The sequence below is a fragment of the Habropoda laboriosa genome, unplaced genomic scaffold (genome assembly GCF_001263275.1).
Source record: "Habropoda laboriosa isolate 0110345459 unplaced genomic scaffold, ASM126327v1 scaffold97, whole genome shotgun sequence".
NCBI lineage: Eukaryota > Metazoa > Arthropoda > Insecta > Hymenoptera > Apidae > Habropoda > Habropoda laboriosa.
This window is the reverse complement of record NW_017100220.1, coordinates 1136012-1148362: the sequence shown is the minus strand read 5'-3', so window position 1 is coordinate 1148362 and position 12351 is coordinate 1136012. Positions and strand designations below refer to the sequence as shown.

Below are 12351 nucleotides of genomic sequence, written 5' to 3'. Positions count from 1 at the left end.
TGATGGAATGGCTCGTGGTATGCTCGTTACTGACGACGTTTGTGAGATCGACCGACGTCACTCTTGGTCTTTCTGACAAGCGAATCAGGCACAACCCCAGTCCTTCGTGAAGTCCTTCGATTGATAAAACCCACGCGATGTCCTCTCTCTGAGAAAAAGATTTAAAAAATGAAAGAAAGAAAGAAAATAAGGAACAGAAAACTCACACTGATCCCTCCTCTAGGAAAACAGTAAAATATACCGTTGCTCTAGATGGACAGTCGATTTCGTAAGTAAGAGAATAGAGGAAGAAAATAAAGAAAAAAAACTAACGTACCCTACCACTATAATACACGAGCTATTTTAAGTAAGGCTTAGATATTAATGATACTGTATAAATTATAAGCGAGCCAGCGAGGGCATAACTACTGTGATTTTAATTATTTAACGATATATATCTGCGTAAAGACGAAGAAAACAAAAAGTAAAAACATTATAAAACGGTGACCGAGTCTGGTCCGCGCGGTATGTGATGTGTTTTTTGTATAATACTGCTCTATATAAATACCTATGTATCATATTACTTGTAACAATAGTTGCTGCTGCCGCTGTTGCTGCTGCCGCTCGTGTCGAACTAGAAAGTAATGTTACGATCTAGACCTCTAGTGAAAAAAAGAGCGAAAGGACTACCTAAAATAGTGTTTATCCCTAGTGTAATATAATTTCCCATAGCAGGATGTAACATATTATTATCATTATTATCATCTTAGCACTATGTACATTATAAAAAATTTTTAACATTCTTATTTTGATTCTTTATTATTATTATTATTATAATTATTAATTTTATTATTATCATCATCATCCATCATCATCATTATTATTATTGCTGTCATCATCACCATTAGTTTGGCTATCATCATCATCATCATCATCATCATTATTGTTATTATCATTATTATTATTACTATTATTATTGTCATTACGTTATTATTAATTATTATTAATTAATTACTACTACCGCTACTATTACTATTACTACTATACTATTATCACCACTACTACTACTATTATTATTACCACTACTCTACTACTACTATTATCGCTGCTATCAATTATTATTAACGTTATTACATCAGTCTAGTTAGAAGGTACCAATCCGCACATTAAAAGGGAAAGGGGCTTAAAAGTATGTCATACTGGAAGAACAGAATACAGTATGATCGATCTCATTGACCATTGACGTCGCCCCGTTCCGTACACTTCCATCCCCATTTCTCTTATCCTTTGTCGCCTTCTGTGCGATGTGTCATAGACTCTTTAGCAAACGTGTCGAGGATAATAATGCGCTTACGTGTATAGACCAGAAGTTATACTATATCACACGGAGCCGTGGAAGAAAAAAAAAACATTATTAATATAAAGAAACTTACCTATTTACGATATTATTGCTGCTGCGCATAGGGCGCATGCATGTAGAGAATAACCTTCTGTAAAAGTATTAGGGATGGTCAAAACATATGTTATTCCTTGTTACCGTGTTCAATCGATTCGAAAGATCGATTATTTTAAATCGATTAAAAGAATATTCTTATGTACAATTTTTCGTTTCTTCTTGTGTTTTCTCTTTTTTTCTTGTTTTTCCGTTTTGAATGTGTGCGCAATTAGGGATCAGGAATTGAACAATTTAACGTTTTCAGTTGTTCTTCTTTCTTTGTTTCTACTGAAGTTTAAAACAAGTATAACGCATGAAAGTACATGGAGAATAAGCAAATATTCGAACGATATTTAATAGATGTAATGCGAATGATACACAGTGTATACGCATTGTCTAAACCGTACACGATGTTCTGGCAATCCCTAAGAAAAACGCGATTAATTTAAGGCAGCGCGGATACTCGTGGAGCGTGTGCATGTACAGTGTAAAAGATGCGTTGTGCATATGTACAGTGTAGAGGTATAAGTGAGCGAGCGAGACGATAAGTTTAAAGAAAACATATATATTACAGCTGCGGTTAAATACACATAATAGGACGCGAACAAGGCACTTACGTCGCGATATTTTGTTTGTTTCTATGACAACACTACTTATCCGGCCCTCAGCCTCTCTCTTTCTCTCTCTCTTTCTCTCTCTTTCTCTCTCTCTCTCTCTCTCTTTCTCTCTCTCTCTCTCTCTCTCTTTTTCTCTTTCCCGCGACGTCTGTGTCCGGCTGCATTGCGTCTTATCTATCTTGTAAAATATCTGTGAATATTATGATTTAGTTTCTTCCTATTATAGGCTACTGGTATACAAAAAAATTTATGTTACTACTTACTTAAGAGAAAGAAATGTACAGATATCACCATTTTTGTTTTGTGTTTTACTGTAGTTATTGATAATTATATGGATATTAACGATAATAATAACTATGATTAAAAAACTTCAGCACGGCTCGACGCGTCATTTTTGAAACCCGTTAAAAATATGTAATATTTAATTTATACGCGAGATTTTTGATGGAAAAAATTTAGTGCTTACACAATTCATTGATTAGAATGAAAAAGAAGAGAAACACATTAAAGCGGTTTACCATTATAAATTCGTCATTTAGAAGTTTAGAAGCTGGACTTCAATGTCGATCGAGACATAAAAAATAATATATCATATGAAAATACTACAATACGTAATTTATTTACATTTTGTGTGACACGTTATTATTATACTCTCAACTTGTTTGTATAGTCTTCGCACATTTATCACTCATCGAATAACTTTTTTAACTATTTGTTATAAAAATGAGATGTTTTTTTTTCTTTAATAAAACCAACTGAACTTAACATGTTATGTGCATACATGTGAGGGTCAACAAAAATTAAGAGATATTCGTTTCTCAGGATGTTGAAAATACAAAAACTTATACGTTATTAAAAATACGTATGATAATTACGAAAATAGGCGTTTTCATAGTATTTTACGCCCTCTTTGTAACGTCCACAGTATTAAAATGCATTTCTATCATACATTGATACTTTGTAATTGGTTATAAAAGTGTCTGGTATTATTCATAAATAAAACATAAATTTTAAATCAACGATATACTTGACTTAAAACATACGTTAAATGTCCCGAAAAACCTATTTTTAATAATATATTTTTAAAATTCTCAAATGGTGTTAAAAATTTATCGATGGTAGGTAATGTATACATTACCTCGGAAGTGAAAAAAATAAAGTGTAGCTAGCAAAAATTATTTAAAAATGGGAATCAAAATTTATGTTGAAGCAATATCGATTATAGAATAAAATTTTGTACAAATCTTGTGTTATAAAGATAAAAATGTATTTTGATTCATTAAATGTAGAATAGACAAAATACATTTAGAATATAGATCAATTTATCTCAGTCATAGTCAAACGTTTAGTTTTACAATTTTAATTGAAAAGCATTATGCTAGAATATAAATAATTTAAGTTAAGTTTAAATGGTAGATAGAATACATCTAATATACTTCCATTTGCCCTTTCATTTCTTATTTTTTGCTATACATTCTTATTCTTTACTCCTATTTACATACAAAGCATTTCAAAACCAAGTACAAATTTTACAGACTACTCAAACTCATTGAAAGAAACAAAAAGCTATTAGTGAACATATAACCATATTATAATTATAAATTGATATTTCTAATTAAATACTTGATTTATTGCTATCAGAAATATCACTTGCCATTAAATGTTATCATTCTTACTATATATACATGTATATATGAAATAATAAGGGAAATAATATTCTTACATTTTACAAATACAGAACATTTTTTTAAGTAAGGTACTGTTTTTGTCAAATACATAAAAGAAAATATCTACATATATTTTATGTTAGACAGGTTGTCTCATTTTAATCTGTCCACCCAATTATCTCCTAAACTATGACACATTATTCAAAAAAATGTTTCAAACAAAACTTGTTCTGATTCGAGGGGGATATTATGTGGAGGTGTTTCCGAGATTTCATGACCTTTGTTTTTTTAAATGGAACTATATATTTTTTTAGAAGTCACTCAAATTTCCTACTACACATTGAAATAAGAAAAAAATTAAAAAGATAATAAAAATTCTGAAGTTTCAATACTTAGAATCACAGACGAGGTACGGGATACACCTAACACCTAAAATATTTTTGTTTTTACAAATGGTTACAATATATCACTATTGTTTTTCAGCATTTTACAGTCTATTTATTTCTCCCTCACACACCACATCCACTTGATCTGGCAAAAAACCGATTGTTTAAACAATATTCCAATGCAAAATTATATAAACTAAGTCCGAAAACCGTTAAGAAATTTTTCATTCTTTTTATATTACTTATAGTTAGTAGATAGTAAAGTTTAATTGTGGAATAATTAGTGTTTCTTGTTAAATAACAATTTAGATGGTAATTTATAATTATTGGAAGTATTAATTAATTTCGTTGCATGATTTAACTTAATAAAAGAGCTTAATTTAATAATTTTGCATCGAATTAACAATTGCATACAGTATATTGGTTAAAAATTGTTTATACCTTTTGTTTAATATTTAAAAAATAATGTTCTTTTTGTGCGAATTGCAAATGGAACTTTCAGGCCACCACAGGAATGAAGGAGAAGACTTCAACATCATGAAAACTGGAGAAATGCAATTATTTATCAATAAATCAATTTTTTATTGTAAAATAAGTGTACAAAATGTATTTTACAATATGGTTACAATATGTCAGTCTTGTTTTATAGCGTTTTACAGTCTATTCATTTCTCCCTTAGACACCAAATCTATTTCCTTTTGCGGAACATTCATTCTTCAACTAATATTCCATTAAAAAATTAAATATACTAAATTCGGATAGCGTTAGGAACGCGTGAAAATCGAAAAGATCGCAAAAATCTCAAAATCAGAGCGAAAACCTTCAAAAATTGCGCGAAAATAATGTCGAGAATGCAGAGAGGTGGTAGACTTACACTACTTGCTCCCATTCTATATGTATATGAAGGGTCCAGCAAGATAAGATGGCTAAAAGTCCCTTTGAACCAATTAGGTCGTGCGATATTCCATTCGATAACTTACCCAAAGAAAACATTTGATACCAACTTTCAACTCTAGCTCGATCTGGAGGATAGTTATAGGATGAATTATGTTTATCAGTTTTTGGACTATTTTCCCTATTTAGTGATACGTCAAAGTTTCGAAAAAAATCTGGCATATTGCGTATATAAAGGCACATGTTAAGGAATTTTTTCCAATTTTTTCGTTGCAAATCCTAGTTGTAAAAAATAAAAACGCAAAGAATAGGTGGATATCTTTTAAAATATTAAAGCGACTACTTTTATATCTATTTAATGGCAGCATCTTAACATAACTATTATCCTCAAATTTTTTCAAATTTTTGGCAAAGTGCGTCGTAGTTAAAAAAATTGAAAACCAATTTGATCTATGTATTTTGCAAACAAAAGTACCTTATTTATAATTTCATAGTTACGTTTAGTTCCAATTCCAACCACTATTAATATTGTAATCTTATTATATCCTGAATCGGTAACGTTGGAAACGACACAAAAATGACGTAGATAAAAAGATGCATTAGGTGTAGGTCTACCCAGTGCCTCGTCTATGATGTAATGTTTCGAACGTTGATGAATGAAAATTAAAAAAATGTAAACCCTTTTATTTGATAATATTTTAATTTTCAAATATGAAAATATTAAAAATAAGTATATAATTGAAGAAGATAGCGTGTGACAATAATTAAAAATAATAAATGGTGTGTGTATGCGCACGCACATGTATGTGTATATCATTTCAAATTTGCTTTGTTAAAAGTATCAAAACCGTAATTAAAATTTGGTAAAACTTCTTGTATTAAAAATAGAAAATATTCAAAAAGGATTTGTTTTTCTTTATTTATAAATTATTTTATACAGTTGGTAAAATTCAATTATTCACTTAATATGTTAATTAAATGAATTTAATATAAATATATATTCGTCATCTCTCCAATCGTACTGTTTTTATACACGGTCTTCCATATCTACGATTAGCTTCTTCAAGGAAAGCATTTTCCATTTGCCTTACAATTTCATTAAAAAATAAATTCGACAAATGTGAATGAATAATCGATTTGAATTGAAATGATAAACAAAAATCAATAACGCAGGTTTGTGCATTGTTCTTCAGTCCTGGACTGAAAAGCCATAACGTGTTTAAATGATCAAATAATCTACCATCCGTGCATTCGGCTTTTACCATACGCGGTCGCACCTTCGTTACTTTTGATGTATAGCTTTCGTTTATAGGTGGAAACCCTATTACCAAATTGGCTTGAAGTATATCGCCACTTTTAAATATAACATCAGATTTTTTACAAAATGGCACAAAATCTTTATAATTTTTTACATCTGCTACAACATCGAATATTTGTTCCATTGAAAATCTGTGCATAGAAAGAGCTTTTCGTAATGTTTATTCACCCTTATAAGGAATTACTCAGTTATTAAATATAACGAAACTCACCCTACTAATTTACGACCTTCATATTCTTTCATTTTTGTGCTTTCTCTCATATACATTCTTTCAATGCATTGTTTATGAACAGTATACTTATTTTGAAGTATTGCACTTTCAAGAAATAAAATATGAACATTTCTGAAAATAGGTTTTTTTTTAATTTAAAAACACAATTATAAAAATTGCCGAAGCTATTAAAATTAAAATCATGTATTCATTGATTCCAATGCTAATGGAAAATAAATACATATATACTTATCGTGGAAAGGAACCCTTATGTTTTATTGATTCTTCAAACTGTTGATACTATTCTTATAGTTACGATAATGCGTTTTAATATTAATGATAAAATTTCAAAATCATAAGAATACATGGAATAAGAACGATTCTTGTTTAAATTTGTAAAAATATAGTATTTATCGCAATAATTATAAAATGTAGAAGATACGTATATCAGTTAGGTTATGCATGTATTTTGTTTGTTTTTAATGCTATTCATTCCTCTAATATTGTAGCTTATATAATATTTGTACAATACACTATATAATTTATTTCTTCAAATATATAGAAATAAAGTAATTTAATTTACTAAGAAAATAATATATTGTAAACGTATGAAACATAACCTGTACGTATAAATTGTCTACAACTAATATTAATAGGAAAATGAAAAGATCTATAAAAGTATAAATTACCTGTACATGATAATACAATTTGCTAATCCCACTACCTTATAATACAATAAAATGTACATATGTATATGTTGTGCTTTCACGTGTATATTCCTGAACTTATCGTGATTATCATTAATATTTACAAATACACTTCATTGTTTTTCGTTTAATTTTTTCTATTACGCTTAGTAAAGGTCTACTTTATACTACTCATATTTAAGAGTATGAACAAACTTTTTTAATTATTCAAAAAATGAATGTATGAGAAAACTGGCAAATACTGCGTATCTACAAGTACGTTTAAAAATAATAGGATATTTTTATAATTGAACGTCAAACAGTAACATATAATCTGTAACTGCAATATATTTATTCAGCATAATAAAATTAAGACGAATTACAATTATATACCATTTATACTATTGATAATTATTTTTATCGTACGATACAAATTTTATTTAAAAAATAAATATTACAAAATTGTAAATAATTGCTTTAAATGGCTTATGTCAATTGACATTGACATAAAATTTGACAGTGATTTCACATATATTTTTGGCTAACAATAAGTAAAGCTTGGCAGTTAGGTTGGTACACTCTCACGTGCAAAACTTACATAACACAGGTACCACAAACGTCTTGATTTCAATACATTTTAAAAAAATGGCTGGCATTGCACCGCAAGCTTGCAGAAATGCCTTTCGACAAGTAAGTACTAATAAAAAACTGTAATTTTACAATCAAATAATTTTTTTTTTTTAAGTACATATTATTTCCATTATTGCAAAGTATTGTGCAAAATTTCGGCAACAAAACCATACTTCGATTTACTCGATCACTAATGTCAATTCAATTGTTTTTTTTTTCAACTATATCTTTTGACATTTTCATTTAAACATTAGACAGCATTCTAACAATTAATTAAATTAATAATTAATCAAACAATATTACTTAATATTTTTACTTAGAATCCTACTTTATAGTTTAATGCATTTAACAATGTAAGTGTAATTAATGAAACAATTGTAATTATATAATTGTAACTTCTTACTTTATTAAAGAATACATTTCTCAAGACCAAAATATTTAGTTTAACTTTGCTAGTATATAATCCATTGCATGAGGTTAAATACATAAATATACTTGTATAATTATAATGTTTTAATTTATCTATGTTTTTATTTTTTTAAACTTTATTGATTTAGGTTCGAGGAATCCACATCTCTGCAAGTCAAAATGCTGAAGCCAGATTAAAAACTTTTGCTGTGTATCGTTGGAATCCAGATAAGCCTGATGAAAAGCCATCTATGCAAGAATATAAAGTGGATCTAAATACGTAAGTTTATTAAAATAATTTAAAAACTCTATTTTGTTTTTAATTTACTTCATGTGGGAAATGTTATAGTTGTGGTCCTATGGTTTTGGATGCATTAATAAAAATCAAAAATGAAATAGATCCAACATTAACTTTTCGTCGATCTTGCCGTGAAGGCATTTGTGGTTCTTGTGCTATGAATATTGGTGGCACAAATACATTAGCATGTATAAGGTATTTTGTAATTATTTTTATTAAATATTTTACACCCATAGAGAAAAATCAGGTTTACAATATAAATAATAACTGGAATTATTGCAGCAAAATTGATACTAACTTAAGCACAACTAGTAAGATTTACCCTCTACCACATATGTATATAGTGAAAGACTTAGTCCCAGATTTGAATAACTTTTATAATCAATATAAAAGTATACAACCCTGGTTGCAACGTGGGGATGGCAAGGAAGCTGGTACACAGCAATATTTGCAAAGTGTTGAAGACCGTAAAAAATTGGTGATTAGATGTTAAAAATTATTAATTAAATGTTTATTTTTTTATTTTATTGGATGAAATAATGTATAATCTTTTACAATATAGGATGGTCTCTATGAATGCATCTTATGTGCTTGCTGCAGTACCTCTTGCCCATCATATTGGTGGAATGGTGATAAGTACTTAGGACCTGCTGTACTTATGCAGGCTTACAGATGGATCATTGATTCGCGTGATAATAAAGCAACAGAACGTCTTGAAAAATTGCGGGATCCATATTCAGTATATCGTTGTCACACTATTATGAATTGTACTCGTACATGTCCAAAGGTGAGCTTCTACATAATATAGCACTGGTGACTTCAATTTAAAACTAATGTCTTTTTTTAAATAGGGCTTGAATCCTGGTAGAGCAATTGCAGAAATAAAGAAATTGTTAGCTAATATCAGTCAGAAAGAAAAACCAGGCCTTGATGTTGCTGCATAATGAAATAGAAAATGCAGAAGAGGAAATTAGTTAGTCACGTGTACTTCTTATTTACTATGATTAAATATAATCTTACGTTTGATTAAATGATAATGTATAAACAATTTATTTAAATTATTTGGTAAAGCAGTGCAAGCTGAAGCCAAGGTTTTGTAATAAATATATTTCAATTATTTTAAATATTCTTGACTGCAAATAAAATTCAACTCCCTTCTGACATAAACATTTATATAATAACAACTATTTACTTTATATACATTAATGTATGGAGGTAAAACATAACATTTTAAAACTCATTTAATGAATGCAATGAAATATATTCAGTATTTTATGTTACATATTTTATATTTCTGTGATAACGCATTATTGCTAATAAGAATTTGTTGAAACATTTATTAATTTTTTAATGAGCAAGACGTTATTTGGATATGTATTTTACTTTTTTTTAATACTAAAACCAGATACGTTAATCTTGCGGGTACTTACTGAATCCAAGTAATTTTTTGTATCATCAAAAATATACACACATTAATACTAGAAACTTGTAAGTTATAATCAATAATAAACTTTCAGTAAATCATGCAATTGTACGATATGTTAGAGAATAAGAATATTTCAACATTTTTCAATTCAATGTTTTCACAAGGAATGCATGATATGCATAATTGAAAACTATCTACAAATTATTTAAAATTTGTCAAGATTACATATACATTACAATGAAATTTAAGGTTCTGCAGCCATTCTGCTTCTTGCTGTTTCCCTTGATCGATGATGCACTTCTGCCGTTCTTAGGGTAATGCCAAATATATCTTCGTGATAACGATTTTCATCCTGAAAAACAAATTTCATAAATAATTTAAGTTTATTATTTAATCAAAGAGTTGCGACATAACTTACGCGTAATGATAACATGTACGCTTCAACTTGTTTATCTGTCATTTCACCGTGAGTCTGAATAATGTGCTTCAAGGTTTGGTAAACATCCTCTGCCATTGTGCAATCCCCACAAACATAAAAGTGACCACCTTCATACACTAACATATCGTAAATTTGTGGAGCTTCTGCTTGTATCAAATCTTGTACGTATGTCTATTAAAAGTAATATAATACTTCAAGTACAACGAAATGAATTTGTAAATTAGTTAAAAATCATTTTAAATCGCAACCTTTTTCAGTCCAGGTTCTCGAGAAAGAGCCAAGAATACTTTATCTAGAACACCGGCTTTTACCATTTCTTCTTTCTCTTGTCTGTATAAATCTAAGGTCTTTTGACGGCAACCGAAGAACAACCAGACCTTTCCATATTCAAGATCTATAAATTGTATATCGTGCATTTATTTGATAAAATTATAACAATGGCAAATACAGTACCTGATCGATGCTTCATTTGTGCAAGGCGGTGGTGCCAAAAACCACGGAAGGGAGCAATTCCGGTTCCAGGACCAACCAGTATCATCGGTGCTTTTGTTTCGGTTGGCATGTAAAAGTTAGGCGCGCTAAATGCAAGAAAGAATGTATTATATTCTATATATGATAAATTAGTAAAAATTCCACCCAAAATTGCAGACTTACCTACGTACAAATACATACAGAGGTTCTCCATCCGATATCTCACGTAGGTAATTGGAACAAACTCCATAATGTATTGGCCCAGAACCACCTAATTTAATTTTTGCAAATAGTTTCATTTTCTAAAGTTTCATATCTTTGTAAATAGTTCAACCGCTATATATAAAATTAAATACCTTGTGTTTTATACTGTACAACAGCAACAGTAAGATGTATTTGTCCTTGGTGTACATCTGGGGAGGAAGAGATGCTGTAAAATCTTGGTTGCAACGGAGTTAAATGAAGAAGTAATAATGGCGCAAAAGGTTTCACGGATGGAAATTCATTTAATACTTCCAACAAATTAGGTAATTTCCAATGTCTCCAATCCTCATACGCTGCCGAATCCTATAAAAAATGGTTATACAAATTTTATTATATATTTTATCTACAAATTTCTTAAATTAGAAATTGCTTAAGTATTTACAGAAGCTAAAAGATTGAGTTGAGCTTGCTCTGTTGGGTTCGTAGCGATCGATGCAAAATATCTGAGAACGTTTGGTGTTGGTGGTGTTGTGATATCCAAAAATCTTGTTAACAACATTCTCAAAGAATTAGGTAAATATCTATCATGTGTCATCCATGTTTTCACAATACCTATATAAACGTTGTAATGAATAAAAGTTCTTATAATCATCAAGCAATAATAATTTAATTTTTCTAATAATATTAATGCAAACCATTTGGAGTATGAGATTGCTTCTGCATTTGTAACTCAATTGGTACATCTGGATCAAAAGGAGCTTGAATTCGTTTCAAAGTTCCTTCTACTAATTCTGGTCTATTGCACGCAAAAACTCCCAAATGATCACCAGGTTTATATGGTATTTCCATACTTGCTATATCATCGAGTTCCAAAAGTAACGTAGTTCCACTATTAAAAAACAAGAATTTCATAAAAAAGTTAATATATAAAGAATTCATTAATTAAATACATATGCATAGTTACCTTGATAAATCGCCACTTAAATTTGTTTTTCGGAACATGTTACAAGTAGTGACGTTTCTGTTATGACATTTACTTAGTGCTGAAATATTATAAATAGAAAATAAAAATTTAGTGAAAATTTTAAACAATTATACTTAAATATACCTTTTCCAATTGGTTGAGGTTCTGCTTCTACGAAACGAACAGTTGCTGCAGAGAGGGCTTCAGACCCTAAAGACAAAACAACTGCGAGCAAAGTTTCGTCGTCATCTAAACAAAAAGTCTCGCAAGCAACCTACAACAAAAATTAGAAGAATTATTTAGAAAAAATTGTTTACA

General features: G+C 29.3%; 3 protein-coding genes across 3 annotated transcripts in view; 1 reads left to right on the top strand and 2 right to left on the bottom strand.

Moving 5' to 3' along the window:
* Positions 1-5982: 5982 nt before the first annotated feature.
* LOC108571012 (coenzyme Q-binding protein COQ10 homolog B, mitochondrial) lies at positions 5983-6638 on the bottom strand (the record flags this gene model as incomplete). Its single annotated transcript, XM_017932979.1, has 2 exons — positions 5983-6427; positions 6508-6638. Coding segments are annotated over 2 exons (576 nt in total), but the record flags the coding sequence as incomplete, so codon positions are not given.
* Positions 6639-7774: 1136 nt separating this feature from the next.
* LOC108571018 (succinate dehydrogenase [ubiquinone] iron-sulfur subunit, mitochondrial) lies at positions 7775-9585 on the top strand. The gene is made up of 6 exons (XM_017932985.1): positions 7775-7883; positions 8381-8511; positions 8581-8724; positions 8812-9007; positions 9092-9316; positions 9381-9585. Exons 1-6 carry the CDS (start codon positions 7839-7841, stop codon positions 9471-9473), a joined length of 834 nt encoding a protein of 277 aa, XP_017788474.1. The 5' UTR covers positions 7775-7838; the 3' UTR covers positions 9474-9585.
* A 614-nt stretch (positions 9586-10199) lies between these two features.
* LOC108571017 (nitric oxide synthase, salivary gland) overlaps positions 10200-12351 on the bottom strand; it is a 6315-nt gene continuing 4163 nt past the window's right edge. The window contains exons 16-25 of the mRNA XM_017932984.1: positions 12178-12307; positions 12034-12112; positions 11765-11958; positions 11512-11681; positions 11222-11432; positions 11049-11136; positions 10848-10972; positions 10643-10788; positions 10374-10565; positions 10200-10307 (exon numbers count right to left, since the gene is read on the bottom strand). Coding sequence (XP_017788473.1) covers positions 10200-10307; positions 10374-10565; positions 10643-10788; positions 10848-10972; positions 11049-11136; positions 11222-11432; positions 11512-11681; positions 11765-11958; positions 12034-12112; positions 12178-12307 — 1443 coding nt within the window. The remainder of the gene's footprint in view (positions 10308-10373; positions 10566-10642; positions 10789-10847; positions 10973-11048; positions 11137-11221; positions 11433-11511; positions 11682-11764; positions 11959-12033; positions 12113-12177; positions 12308-12351) is intronic.